The sequence below is a fragment of the Mugil cephalus genome, chromosome 18 (genome assembly GCF_022458985.1).
Source record: "Mugil cephalus isolate CIBA_MC_2020 chromosome 18, CIBA_Mcephalus_1.1, whole genome shotgun sequence".
NCBI classification, from domain to species: domain Eukaryota; kingdom Metazoa; phylum Chordata; class Actinopteri; order Mugiliformes; family Mugilidae; genus Mugil; species Mugil cephalus.
In genome coordinates, this window is record NC_061787.1 from 22,884,022 (window position 1) to 22,899,161 (window position 15,140).

At 39.0% G+C, this 15,140-nt stretch overlaps 1 protein-coding gene across 4 annotated transcripts in view; it reads left to right on the forward strand.

Annotated features, from left to right (window-relative positions):
- Window positions 1-11,033, forward strand: part of pld1b (phospholipase D1b) — a 54,806-nt gene extending 43,773 nt beyond the window's left edge. For 3 of the 4 annotated variants that reach the window (XM_047612267.1, XM_047612266.1, XM_047612268.1), the window contains exons 21-26: window positions 529-642; window positions 1,732-1,781; window positions 2,521-2,673; window positions 4,662-4,815; window positions 6,135-6,252; window positions 7,208-11,033. In XM_047612267.1, coding sequence (XP_047468223.1) covers window positions 529-642; window positions 1,732-1,781; window positions 2,521-2,673; window positions 4,662-4,815; window positions 6,135-6,252; window positions 7,208-7,432 — 814 coding nt within the window. In that variant the 3' untranslated portion in view covers window positions 7,433-11,033. The remainder of the gene's footprint in view (window positions 1-528; window positions 643-1,731; window positions 1,782-2,520; window positions 2,674-4,661; window positions 4,816-6,134; window positions 6,253-7,207) is intronic. The other variant, XM_047612269.1, reaches the window with a different exon arrangement.
- The last annotated feature ends 4,107 nt before the right edge of the window (window positions 11,034-15,140 follow it).

Genomic DNA, 15,140 nt, shown 5'->3' on the forward strand with positions numbered 1-15,140 from the left:
GATTAGCGATCTGATCGTACGAAAATTCTAAGCTTGATTTGAGATCCTTGATCTCCTGGTGCATAAGGCTCAGCAGATCTAGTTTTTTATTAATAGACTCAAGTACTGATACCTCAGCTGTTATTAGATCGCTTGTGTCCGTGGAGGAGTCAGCTTTCTTTCTCTTGGCCGGATTGTCAGAAGGCTCCATGACGCACCGCAGGTAGTACTCGTCGATAAAGTTTTCTAGGGACTCCACTCTGGGGTTATTACAATGTTTTAATTTAGCCTCTTCGACTGCGAGTGGAGACCGCGGATCTCTGTTGATGTTATCCTCTAAAGTCTTGATTTAATCGGTTTAATCGTGCAGCGTTATGCCGCCATGTAGCAATTCAAAACCTCACCCGTCTCGTGAGATCACAGCATCTCGCGATTCTCAGACCTCTCTCTCTAAGGAAACGTTTTTAGGAAACTGTACAAGTCCAACTGCCCTTATTTTGGAAATATTATATCAATGATCTTCTCTCATTTTATATTTACTTGTTTTAGGGAGGGCAAAAAGTACCGTGTTTATGTGGTGACACCTCTGCTGCCAGGCTTTGAAGGAGACATCAACACCGGAGGGGGCAGCGCCATCCAGGCTGTCATGCACTTCAACTACAGGTGTGTTAGAGTTTGTGCGTGTGTGTTCAGTACATTGTCGGTCACTTCAGAAAGTAAAACTCATATGTTATCTAAATTCATCACACACAGAGTGACATATTTCAAGCCTTTCAAGCCATTTTTTGTAATATTGATGATTATGGCTTACAGATGATGAAAAACCAAAACACATGTTGTCACACCTTTAATCAGCTAATAAACTCAAAACACCTGCAAAGGTTTCCTGAACCTTTAAATGGTCTCTCTGTCTGGGTCAGTAGTCTACACCCTCCATAAGGTGGGAAAGCCACAACAGGCCACTGCTAAAGGAGCTGTTTGTTCAGAGAGTGATGAGCATATTCATAGAAAGTTAAGTGGAATGCAAAAATGTGATAGGTGAAGGTGCACCAGCAACTGGGATAACCGCAGCCTTGAGAGGATTGTCAAGCAAAATCCATTCAAGAATTTAAGGGAGCTTCACAAGGAGTGGACTGAAGCTGCAGTCAGCGTATCAAGAGCCACTGTGTAATCCTATAGACATGGGCTACAGATTCCTCATATTCCTCAAGTCAAGTCACTCCTGAACCAGAGACAACATAGGAAGCATCTTACCTGGGCTGAGGAATGAAAGAACTAGACTGTTGCTCAGTGGTCAAGAGGAAGGTGAGAGACACCAGACCCTACAATGCAGAGGACCCGAAAGTCGCTATCAAAGCAACCTGGGCTTTGATTACACCCCAGCAGTGCCACAGGCTGATCACCTCCAAGCCACGCCACACTGATGCACTTATTCATGCAAAAGGAGTCCCAGCCAAGTATTGAGTGCATAGAAATTAACATACTTTCAGATTTTATGTAATATTCTAATTTTTTTTTTTTTTTTTTTGAGACGCTGAGGCACAACCATCTGAATGACAACAAATAAAGGCTTGAAATAATTCACTCTATGTGTAATGAATCTAGATAATGTGAGTTTCACTCTCTGAAATAATTTCCAGAAAACATTGAACTTTTTCCTGATATTCTAATTTTTTGAGCTCTACCCATAGGCTGTTATTGTGAAGAATGTGTATTTACTGCTCATCCGCCTCTTTTCCTCCACCCCTGCAGGACCATGAACCGAGGAGAATACTCCATCATTTCCCAGATCAAGAGAGAGAGTAAGTCAGACAGCAACGCACTCGATATTTAGCCTAATACAGTGATAGGCTTTATAAAATTAAGCTAACTCCAAGTTCTATAAACTGCAGCTCCTTTTATACACACATAGGCGTCTTGGTTACTTTAAAAGGGAGTTCTCCTGCCACTGTCACCCTCAGGCTGCTCTGCAGGTTTCAGGCCAGTTTTTGTAAAGCGTTTTGAGACAGTTTGTATTGTTATTGGTGATATATGAATAAAATTTAATTGAATTGAATTGAAAAAAAGAGATACCTTAAAGCCTTATGACAGTTAGCTGGGTCACAAGCTATAACATTATATCCATTACCTGTACATAAAGGTAGAAGAATCCTCAGTGTCATCAACCATTGCTTTTCTTTTTTGTGTGTTTTTTTTAAACATGTGTTCATTATATTGAATTGATATCATTTAAACCATTCACTGTCTTATAGTCTTATAGTGATATTAAACAAAATGATTGGAATCAAAGTCACTCAAAGCGGCCACACCATCTGCATAGTTTTAATCCTTGATGTAATTTAAACAGGTGAGTCCTATAAACTTATCCCCCTGCAGTTGTAATGAATGGAAATAGAAATAAACTGTATGGACTATTACTGCATTTAGTACCAGGCTGATAATGTTTATTCCTGCTGTGAAGTTTTTAATTGACTTCTGTATTCAGCCTCTAGCCTCTATTTTCATTTGTAAATCAACACATCAGAAATGTGAGGGCAGCAGTCTGTTTTTTGTTTGCAGTGGGTGATCAGTGGATGAACTACATCTCCATTGCTGGTCTGAGGACTCACGCTGAGCTGGAGGGGAAGCTGGTCACGGAGCTCATCTATGTTCACAGCAAAATGCTCATTGTAGACGACAACACCGTGATCATTGGTGAGTATGTCCAACGTTAGCAGCCACGCAGCAGGTTGAATGAGTGATGAAATATTACCCTGACACAGGACAGAACATGTATAATGGAGGAGTGAGACATAATAGCTGCAGAGAGCGGTGGTATCATCCTGCAAGTCAGAGAATTCATTTTAAATGGATAGAAATGATTGATGCTCTTGTGAGAATTCAGTTTCCAGAAGCATTGAACAGAATGTGTTTTCAGTAGTGATGCGTTGGTCGGGAACAAGCCGGCTCTAAGAGTCGGCTCTTTGAAGAGAATGACCGAAGCCGGTTCACATTGTTGGGAGCCAATAATTTTTTTGTTCCTGTTTTGTTTCTTGCTAAAGCCAAACATGTTGGTGAAGATGTATGGTGGCCTCTGTGTGTCCACACTGAGCGGATGGGGGGAGCACACAGAGCATAGTAGCACACAAACAGGAGGCAGGGAGACAGACAGAAAAAGGAGAATGAGTGAAAGAAAATGGAGTAAAATCTGGACACATTTTAATGTGCTAGTGCAGAAAGTAGACTGTTAAAAGTTAAAATGTCATACCGAGCAGGTTCCACGAATAATGGTAATAAATTAATTTAAGCAACACAAAATCCTAGGAGCCAGCTGGGAGCTGAAAGACACGATTTTAACTAATTTTTCAGAATCAGAATCTCTTTATTGGCCAAATGTACAATGTACACAGGAATTTTACCTGGTGTAACAGCACCATAAAAGTTAACTTGGCGAGAAAAAAAAGACAATGTATACAATTTAGACAAATAAAAAACGAGAGATATAGAGTGACTAATGACCGTAATACAGGGAAGAGATGGCTGTTGCTGTGGATGGTGAATGCAGAATGGGGGGTGTGTGCTAATGTTTTAAGTGTCGTTGGGAATGGTGGGGAGTAGGGGTCTGGGAGGGTCTGGGAGGGAGAGCGATGTCCTGGGGAAAAAAACTGTTCTGGTGTCTGGTGGTTCTAGTCCTGATGGACCTGACAGGAGTGTAGTGAACAGGGAGTGAGCAGGGTGTGATGGGTCCCCCACTATCCTTCTAGCCCTCTGCCTGGATCTGCCAGAACACACACAGGCTCCTGTTCGAGACCCGTGAAGCGACTGGCTGTTCTCACGATTTTTAAACTGCAACTACAAACGCCCTGGACACTTTAGTCAGACAGACGGTAGACCTCTGTCTGAGGAGCTAGTACATGCTAAGAGGTCTCAAGGTCCTTAAAGAATGATGATATAACCAGGGACATGACCACACAGGGCTTTAAGCATAATAATAATTAAGGATTCATTGTTTCATTAATGATGACAAGCCATACTGGCAGGAGGGAGGAGGTTCTGATTTGGGAATGCAGTGTTGTTTAGACTCCAAACATCAACCTCTCATTTATTTATTCTCATTCATCCACAATATATATTACCGATAGTCTTTTGACTTGTACACACAGTTTAGAAAACTGCAGATGGGCATAAATGTTCTTTTTTGGAGAGCAGTGTCTTTGTCCTTGCCACTCTGCCAATAACACCATGGTTATTCAGTATTCTTCTGATGGTGCTTTTCTGAACGTTAACATTAGTCAATGTGAGAGAAGTTACCCTGGATCCCTTTGTGACCTTTCTGACTAATGTAATATATACAAGAGTGATGATCTTGAGTTCTTTGACATCAAGAAGCGTGAGGTAGCGATAAAGAGGAAGACACTGCAACATAATTGGTCATGTGATGTGAAGTCAAATTATGAGTGAGGGGACTTTGACAGTGAGGGAGTTTAGGAATCGCATATGTGCACCCCTAGAGGAATAAAGGCAAAACATAGGACAACAGATTATCATTTTTGAACTTTAATATTGCAATTGGAATATGGAAACAGTCTGGTCTTTGTAACAGAAGGGACCTAAGCCCATTCTGAAACGTTTCAGCACCTCTTGCTGGTGTTTTCTGTCCTATGTCCTGACGTTGCCTTCCTTTGTTCCTCGTTGTAATCTAGGTTCAGCCAACATCAATGACCGGAGCATGCTGGGAAAGAGGGACAGTGAGGTGGCAGTGATCGTGGAGGACTCAGAGACGGTGACCTCGGTAATGGACAGACAGGAGTATGAGGCTGGAAAATTCGCCCTGCAGCTCCGTCTCGAGTGCTTCAGGTACTGAAACCACCCTGATGCTTTCGACTGCGTGTATATACTCTATTTAAGAATCATTGCAGTAAACATGACCATGTGAAATTAATATGAAATTAGTTGACTTTTAAATTGTCTGTAGCATCATGGACTTAATACAGGTCTCTGTCTGGTTGTATCAGAAAAAAATCAGATTCTTCAACTCCATTACATTACCTGGCATTTTGTGACACTTGTTTGTTCACTTGCAAAGTCATGCCGACAGTTTTGGATAAACACGGGAAAGCAGAAGAATAAGAACACATCAGTAATGTTGGTCTGGATTCCAAAAGAAACAAAGTGGACAGATATCTGGACAAATTTGGATAAGGAAGAATGCATAGGTTCACAATTTGTCGCACACCCTGTTTGTTGTTGTTAAAATCATTATTATCCTGTTAGTCAACCATATTATAAACTAACAGGACAGGACTTCCATGCTAGAAGACCACATCAGAAGTCACCCGTTCATCATTATTGGCCAAATAATTATCATTATTGGCCAAAAAAAAAGTAGCAAAACAGGATTTATGTTCTGAAGTCATTTGAACAACACAAACAGGAATTTAATTTATCTGGACATAATTTTTTATGATTATCTACAATTCCAGGCATCTTCTGAATGGGAAAACATATGTAGGGAACCAGCAATTATAGAAATCATAAAGTTTTACATAGAATAAAGGGCTGATTTCAGAAAATCTATACAGCACTACATATGAAATGAAAGAACGCAGTGTTGAAGTCAGAGAAAAAATAGGAGTTGGAAGTAAACGTTTTTATAAAAGCCTGCATAAAGCCAGCATAGCGCAATGAAGAGAGAGAGAGTTAAACATCAGCCAGATCACAACTGAAAAGAAGTAAAGTTGTTATTAAGTATGGGCAACAATTGAACCAATATTATGAGATACCAGATAACTCCTCAAGATTAATCTAGTTATCTGTCTATTGTAGTTTTAAATTATGTTACAATTTGATCTCAAAAGCTATTGGTTTTATTTTGGTTGTATTGTTGTTTTCATTTCTACCTGGAGTTTATAAGTTTGTAATAGATTGTTCTTTAGATGAAACAAATCACTACAGACATTGTTAATGAAAACTGATTATTGGAATATAAGTCTGTAAATTCACAATAAATAACCAAACAAAGAACGTGAATACAAAATCAAATGTTTTACTCACTGTTGTAATTCAGATTGTGTTTTGAAGCCTAATTATTTGCTGAGGCTGATTTACAGACACATAGCAACAGGTTATTAAGCAGTTATGTCTCATCATCCTCCTCTCCTCTTGTCTTCCTTCAGGATGATTCTTGGTGCTAACACAGATCCCTCTATTGAGGTTTCCGATCCCATCAGTGATCACTTCTACAAGGAGGTCTGGATGGCCACTGCCGCCCGCAATGCCACTATCTACCAGAGGGTGAGTCTGACATTTAAGGATGACTGTTTTTTTTACATTTTTTTTTGACCTGTTATCTGATCTTGATCTTCTAATATTGCACATTAGCCGATCTGAGCCCTGATTCTCTTCCCTGTATTCTCCTAGATGTGACACGTATTAAGTCCAATAAATATTGCTGTCAAAGTTAATCTAGTGTGGAGAGGGTAGCTTGTACCTTGGCTCCAGAAAACCTTTGTTCTTTACTCCAGAAATGGGCAAGTCTTCCATCACCATAAAATGTAACTCTCTCTAAAATATTTTTCACCTTTGGGTTGTCTCAAGTTGGTCGTATTCAATGATTGTCTCCTCCTACCACCTCACTAAACATCCACGTTGAACAATTTACAAATTACTGTCTGAGTGACTGACTTAATAAACTACTTCCACACTGCAGACATGTTTATACATGTGACAGCTTTGCCACTAGCCAACGACCAGTAAAATGGAAATAGTTGATTTGACGACAAAAGATTAATGTACAGACAACCCATTAATGTACAGAAACTCCAGACTCAAGGTGTGAACTGGGGTGAAACTTTTTGGAGGCAGATGTTCCGATTGTGTTGTAAACCTCTGTCATTTTCACATGTAAAATAATATAAAAGTCACTGGTACATTTCTAAAATAACTAGAAACATCTTCGAACTGATATAATATAATTGACTATGTACTAACAGGACAGGTCTTCCAGGTTACATGGCCACATCCAAAGTCGCCTGGGAATCATCACGTTAATAATTTCTTCAGTTTGAAAGCAACGCAGTGATAGTTGTTGGGCATCCACTGTTTAGAAAACTTTCCACAATTTCGAATACAGTCTGCAATGAGCAAACAATGCCTCTGAGCAAACAAACCATTATGAATGCTATGAAATATGCCATTAACAACATTTAAAAAAAGACGTGTTGTTGTGTCTCTCTCTGACCTTGTCTAGGTTTTCCGTTGTCTACCATCCAGCGACGTACGTAATATCACAGAGCTGGAGGGCTACCTGGCCAAGCCGGGACTGGACAAAGAGGACCCGGCTCGGGCTCATGAAGAGCTGAAGAAGATCCGCGGCTTTCTGGTTCAGTTTCCTCTTCAGTTCCTCTGCGAGCAGAACTTGCTGCCCCCCATTGGCTCCAAGGAGGCCATGGTGCCCATGGAGGTTTGGACCTGAAGCAGAGAGGGACTCATCCGTGTGCTCATTTCAGGTGGATCACACACCCTGACACCGTTTTGTAGGTGGCAGAAAGAACAAACTCAACCTTAAACAGACAAGCTAATGCTGGAGTGTTTCCATATTTCTAAAGATCATATAATACTAGGTTCATATTTTTTTTCATAACTTTATTAGTGGTTGCATGTTAACAAGACAGTTTGAGTTATTCTGCCCTGAATTTAGACTCCCAGGGGATGTTTCCTCCCAAGCTTCAATCAGATAATGCATGGGGTTGGCTTTCTAATTCTGAATAAAGATTCGTAACTCAAGTGATTCTGTCCACACTGACCCCAAATCTGAAAAAATCTACCACCTCCTGCAGGTTTGCGTCGCAGTGAAATGCAGGAATTAGGGTCTCGGTTATTTAGAGATATAGTGAGTTAAGTTCAGAACATAAGGATAGTTAAGCATTCAAAAGAAAAAGAAAACAAGAGTCATGTGTTATAGATGTGTCACACTGAATTATAGTTTTCTAAAAGGAAATTGTATCTGCTCTGTGAAACAGGCAAGTGACAGGCATCTATCCTGATTTGAAGTCACTTCTAGCCAGTGTGGATTTTTTTGCCTTAGCCTTAGATTTTGAGGAATGTGTGCCTGTAAGGTTCAAGTCAGGGCTTAAAGATTCACATTAAATTACTACTGTTCTGACAACATTTACTCAATCCTTCAAAGAGACTAAATCTGCATGAAAACAAAAAAATCAACAAAAATATACTTTATCTGTTTTGATTTAGAAAGAGTGGAACAACACTGAAAATCTTCAACACAATCTCTTTGTCTGGATGGTTGAAGAGGCTTTAATGACTCTGAAAATTTAGTCAGAACTATAGCAAAATTTTATCAATGAATGAAACTGCTGATTATTTGCAAAGTTAAACCATTTCTGTTTTGTCCAGTAGACCTGGATATTGAGCCCCAGGACACAACCTCAAATGTCTTATTTTGTCAAACCAATGCTCAGAAACTTGTGCATTTAAATCTACAAAGAGAAACGGGAGAACATGAAGACTCAGCATATTCCCAGGGCTGACATTTACAAATTCTTTGAACACATGTGTGCGTACAAAAAAAACAGGAGACCAGCAGAAGGAATGTTGAACTCTACAGTGCCTGAAAATCTGGGCCTCATGTTTACAAGAAGAAGAAACGAAAATGAAGGGACCCATTTATGGCCTGACAATCTTCCTCTTCTTCCTCCTCACCAACACAAACATATTACTCTACAATCTTCTTTCTTAAATAGCTTGCTTCTCTAACAACACTATGCAACATCAAGGCAGGTGAACGTAGTTCTGACTCGTCTGTTGCACTGAGTTTGAAAAGACACTAAATAAATGTATGAGGACAGTGCAGCAAAGAGGATGATGAACTAGATTGAGCTGTCAGGACTTCTCTGGCCATATTGTCTCTTTTTAAAAATACAAACTTGTGTCTCCTTTCTCTGCAGTTAAGATTTTTGTCATACAAGAAACCACAAGTGCCAAAGATGACTGTAGCCTTGTGTGTTCATTTCCATTCCCCATACAGTGTTTTCTACATTAAGCCTGAAGTGACCTGGTTTTATACTCTGATATGGCCTTTGAAGTTCCTTGCGGAGCTTAATTTTGCAAGTATAGAATTTCCTTATAAATTTCTAGAAAGAACCACTTCAATGCAGTCCTAATTATTGACCATCCTTCCCAGGGAACTATTAGGACATTTTGGAGTCTATTAAACCTTCATTTTGTTTGGGATCCAGAGATTCATGATGACATCCATGATATGTTTGTTACAATGCTGGGTTTCATTCAGAGTCAAAAGGTGGAAATTCTGGTAGCTAACTTTATAATAACAGCTGATACTGGTATGTAATGTGAACATTAGTTGTGTTTTGTGCATTTAAAGATGAATTAAGGGATTGCCTTTAGGGGGCAGCAGAGCAAGCTGAAATTTCAACTTCTAACATATTTTCCCTTAAAACGTTGTTACAGTGAATATGATAGCAAATGCTCTACACAAGTGGCAGACACATAAATTTGAGGTTCCCTTGTCACCAGCCCCAACCAGGCATGGACTCATAAGGTTATGTGTACAGAGATGTTACTGAGTTGCTTGCATAAGTTTGAAGTGGTATCTCCTTTATTGTAGGTGCTTATGTCAAAATTCATATTCTGGGTTTTGGTCCCTGATCATTAACTTGGTCACAAAATATCTCCATATGTGACTCTTGGTCTGTTTTAACGCACTTAACATGTAGTTGCACATGCTTAACTATTGGATATGTTGTAAATTGGCATTGATGTGTTGTTATTGTCCAGTTTCTCCAGTGTCTATGACTCCTGCAACTATAGAGAAACACATAAAATTATTTTTTCTAAATTTTGGCATCCACTTGTGACTGACTCAGACACACTTTTTAGCTCAATGTCTGGTCTCCACCAAGTCCTGAGAAAAATGTATCTATCTACTTATATTCCAGCTACTTGCTAGCTGGTTTACTACGGCATTTTAAATATTATCAATATAGGTTGTTTTTTATTTGCGTTGAGCAAAACCATCATTTTTGAGCTGAAAGATGCCTTAGTAAATCATGTCAAAATCACACAAATTTTCTCTGTATTTTAGCATGTTACCTTGAAAAGTTTTCTTCAGGTAAAATATGTTCTGAGCCATTTTAGAGATTTATGAGACATACATAACCAGGACTTTACTTTAATGTTGCTTTGTGTCTAGTGAAAATAAGCAGTGCTTAATGTAATGACGTTTTGTGTTTGAAGGTTGTTTCTGACGCCCTCTTCAACTTTGTATTCCAGTTATATTAGAAAAAAATAACAACCAGTAACAATTGTGTACAGTTTTAAATATCAATTCAAATTTGTGTGTGAATTTCTGATTTTCTGACAGTACTCAAACACAACATTGATATTCATCTAGTCTTCCTGGTTGGTCTGTGTGTTATCTGCATGCCCCGATTTTATGCTGTTTATGGAGCTGACAGCATGAGAGCAGTTTGTCACTGCTACACGTTACCGATAATAGCAGGATTTCTGCAAATCAAATGGTTACATTTTAAAGTCATTAGCGATGCTTAACAGTGTGCCTGCTCCCAAGGTGTTTGCCTGATTAAACTTTACTGTTAATGTTTATGGAAAATGGGACCTTAAATGCATTCCTTCTCTCTACCTCCTGGTGTTTCTATCTACTGCTTCAGTGCTTTTCAGCTTAGTCTTTATATTACAGACTTATCAATGCTCAGCATCACAAACTTGCAGTAACTGTTTGGTTTTCAGTGCAATATAAGCCTGTTTACATGTTAATCAAAAGGTATAAAAACTCAAACCAGAAAATGTGGATGTATTTCCATTGTGTCCTCATTTTCCTCAAACCTGGGCTGCAGAGGATGAGAAACGCCAATCTGTCATGTCTTTCTCCCGTCCAGCTTTAATTGTTGCATCTCTATGAAAATGCACTATTTGCACAGACTGTTGTTTTCCTGTGGTGACCCCATAAAATGATCTGTAGTACCACATCATGTGTTGCTTATCTGATGGAATGAATAAAGGGGTGTTAAGTCATTAAAGGGTCTGTGACTCAGTTTTTCACTCGGCTCCAAAAGCCAAATGCAGTGTTTACTCGTAGACTATTAATTTAAAAGCTCTATGTGATATTAAATTCACATTTTTACTATATGTCTAAAACTTTTAAAGGATATTGAAAAAATATTAAAGATTTTACTATTTTAGCGTTACTGTTCTCACCCGTCTGCTTATTTACACCATATTTAGAGTCTTTGTTTTATAGTTTATGAAATACTTTCTGCTTTTTAAAACTTGTGTTCTTCAAGTGCAAGAGAAAAATTAAATAAAATCATTAAATACAATGTATATGATGTTGATGCGACGTCTGGACTGTTACATACATACAGTACATGCTTTTAAATAAGATCCATTTGATTTTCTGTTGTCCTCCAAAGAAAAAACACAATTGTCCACATATAAAACCTATAATTAGATAAGACCCATTCCATTTATTGTACATTATAACAAAGGTTATTTTCCAAAAATAAAGGCATACCTTCTGCACCTGTTGCAGTTAGTCTCATTCTGAAATGGCTAACCACAAATGAAAATGAACTCTCCCAATACTCAAAATTTCCTATGTATTTTTATACATAAGAATAAATTTATTATTTTTTCTTTTTTAATGGCTGTTTTAGGATTTCTTTAATATTTTGTCTGTGACTGTATTAAAATAAATTGCACTTGAGGACCTAAGAGTGACTCTTAATGCAACATTTCACAAATGGGGTGTTCGAAAACTTTTTTCCACCACTGTACATACATTAAAATGTGAAGTAACCAGGCGATTGACACATTAATCTCTTGACACAATGAACTGATAATGAAATTCATTGCCAACACATTTGATAATAGATTTTTGCCAATTCATTGCTGCAGCCCTAGTGTGAACAATCAAGCATCAGTTTCAATAGAACCACTTTTTTTTTTTTATGGCCAAATGATAGTAATGGCCCAATATACTTTTTATCATTAAAGGTAAGACAGTATACAAAGCACACAATTGAAAGTGGATAGAATAAAAGTACGCTTGCATATTTTGCCCTTGAAAGTATCTTAATTGGTTTGGTCAAATATGCTCAAGCCTTACAGATTATTGTTTTTTATTGTGATACAGGTACAAGAGCGCAGGAGTCTGCTCAGGGACAGATCTCAAAGGCAGCAGCTCAGCAGCAGAACCCTGAAGTTAGCAATGAGAAAGATGAAGATAAGTCTGTTGATAGTATTGATTACTTTGTTCACCCTCAGTCAAGGGATATGTGTACATTTTTTTCATATCATCCTCAACAAACCCCTATTTTTTCAAATTTAATATCTCATATTTTATTTATTCTTTTTTGAATTTGTGGAAAAGGATGTGTTGCAAAGAGTTATGGTATAGATGCACTTTAGTTGAAATAAATCCACACTGCGAAGCAACCAATACTTACACTGAATTAGAATTATTTTAGAACAAATACACAGAATTACAAGGCTTTAGAGAACAGCGTGCTAGCTATTGTAGACTTACCATGTAAACTTATAATTACACTATTTTAATATAATAGGTTGAAAGTGGGCCGGTCTGAGACATGACACTCCAGGGCTGAAAATGAGTTCCACTCCTGCCCTTTTGCACTATGTTTTAGGCATTTGTGTATGGGATTGCATGAAGAGACAGATGGATTTGAGGAAGCCTACATCCACAGAAGATCTATGGTTAGTTCCTCAAGATGTTTAGAACAACCTACCAGTCAAGTTCCTTCAAAAACTGTGAGCAAGTGGACCTAGAAGATTTGATGGTGTCTTGAAGGCAAAGGGTGGTCACACCAAATATTGATTTGATTTAAATTCACTGCATTTTGTTAACTGATGAAAATAAACTATTAAAACTTCCATTTTTGAAAGCATTAGTTTACAGCTTTTTTTTTCATACCTGCCTAAAACTTTTGCACAGTACTGTATACACATACATATTTTGGAGAAACTAATCATTTCCTCAGTGCCTCAGATGTTCACAAATCATACGTGCATTAGTTTTTTATAAAGGAGAATACTTTTCTTTTGAAATACACATTTGCCTGGTGGTGGTAAACTACCTCAGTAGTCACAGCTGCCCGAGGGCAGGCTGACAGAAATGTGGCTGCCGGTTTGAGCCTACAGCCTCTGACCACCACCAACATCACTCACTCGCAATCACACACCAGGGAGCACACACCTGGAGGGAAGGTGGGTTAAGTGTCTGGCCCAATTGGATGATCACTCTAACCATGAGCCTCCTGAGCTACTGTTGCCCAGAATCAGACTAAAGATTTTAGGAAGCAACCCAGTTGCACAGTTGAGCAGGTTTGTAGCAACTCATAATGTAATAACTTGTCATAAAAATGAATAATGTAATAACTGGCAAATAATAAAATAATTACCGCATAATATAATAACGACTATGCGCATAATGTAATAATAACTTATTACGTATTACATAACCTTACTGGTGGCGGGCATTCACCCATGGGCCCTGGCTGGGCCCAGCCTGAACTGGTTTCATGGGCTCACCTCCCTGTGGGCCCACCACCTACAGGAGGAGCAGGAAGGGTTCAGTGGTGTGTGGATAGGCCAGCAGACCAAGGCAGGGGCCTTGGTGGTCTGATCTTCGTTTATGAAAGCTGACTCTTGGAATATGTAATGTCACCTCTCTGGCAGAGAAGGAGCTGGAGTTTGTGGAAGAGGTTGAGCGTTATTGACTAGATATAGTCAGCCTCATCTTGACACATAGCGTTGACTTTGGAACACAAGTCCTTGAGAGGGGCTGGACAATCTTCTTTGTTGGAGTAACTCCGGGTGAGCTGGGCTTTTTGCTTGCTCCAAGAATCTCTGCCTGCATGTTGGGTTCTCCCGGGTGGACGAAAGGGTTGCTTCCCTGTGCCTTTGTGTCGGGGAACGGGTCCTGACTGTTGTTTGTGCTTTTGTGTCAAACAGCAGTTCAGAGTACCCGCCCTTTTTGGAGGCCCTAGCATAGACGCTGGATTGCACCCCGACTGGGGACTCCATTGTGCTGCTGTGGGACTTCAATGCTCACAATGACAGCGTGACTTGGACAGGTGTGATTGGGGGGAACAACCTGGCTGATCTGAACCCACATGATTGGTCTTTGGGTCTCTGGAAACAGCTGCTGGATAGCAGATGGCCAAGTGCTCCACAGCCAGGGCAGTCGCTGAGGCAAAACTCACGCGTTGGAGAAGTTTGGTGAGGCTATGGAAGAAGACTATTGGTCGGCTTCACTGAAACAGAACTGACCCCTCAGAACAATCTTTCAAGTCTGAATTGAAAACCCACCTTTTCTGACAGGCTTTTGGCAGGCTTTAGCTGGTCACCTGTTCACCTTTTAAATTATTATTTGTATTGGCTGTATTGTTGACTGTTGCTTTTTTTATTATTATTTCATTGCTGTAAAGCACTATGTGCACTCGTGCTGCAAAGGGTGCTATATAAATACAATTTTATTTACTTACTTATTGACCACACCAACATGTGAGATACAAATTGTACAAAACAATCACATAAAGATGCAAAATGGCTGTTAACAGAAATAAAATAGCTAAAAATAGATCTCAAACAACGGTGGAAAGGCACAAAATAACCAGTAACACATGTGAAAAGAAACCTGTGAGATACCAAACGGACACAAAGAGTCTATAAAAGACTCCAAATATAAGCAACATATATGCAAACCAACCACAAAGCTGCGGAAGGATATTAAAGGATACACAAAACAATAACTAGGAGAATTGGACTCAAAATGTCTCCAAATGGACACAAATTGTCAGATGCATGAAATCCACTGAAAGATGCATAAACAACCACACAAATATAACAACAGACTAACACAACATGCCATCTAAGTGACAAAATCACAACAGAAAAATGCCAAAAATCCAACTACTACAAGACATATGGGACACACATTAGACACACTGTAGATGTAAATCTTTGTTGTGCAACAAAAAGAATGTGTGTCCTCCAGATGGTTCCTAGAGTCTTTGGTCTTAGTTTTTTTTTTTTTTTTTTTTTTTTCCCGGAAAATCAGAGAGTAGACAACATGAGAGATACAGACTGGGGCCAAACTGAGCAGA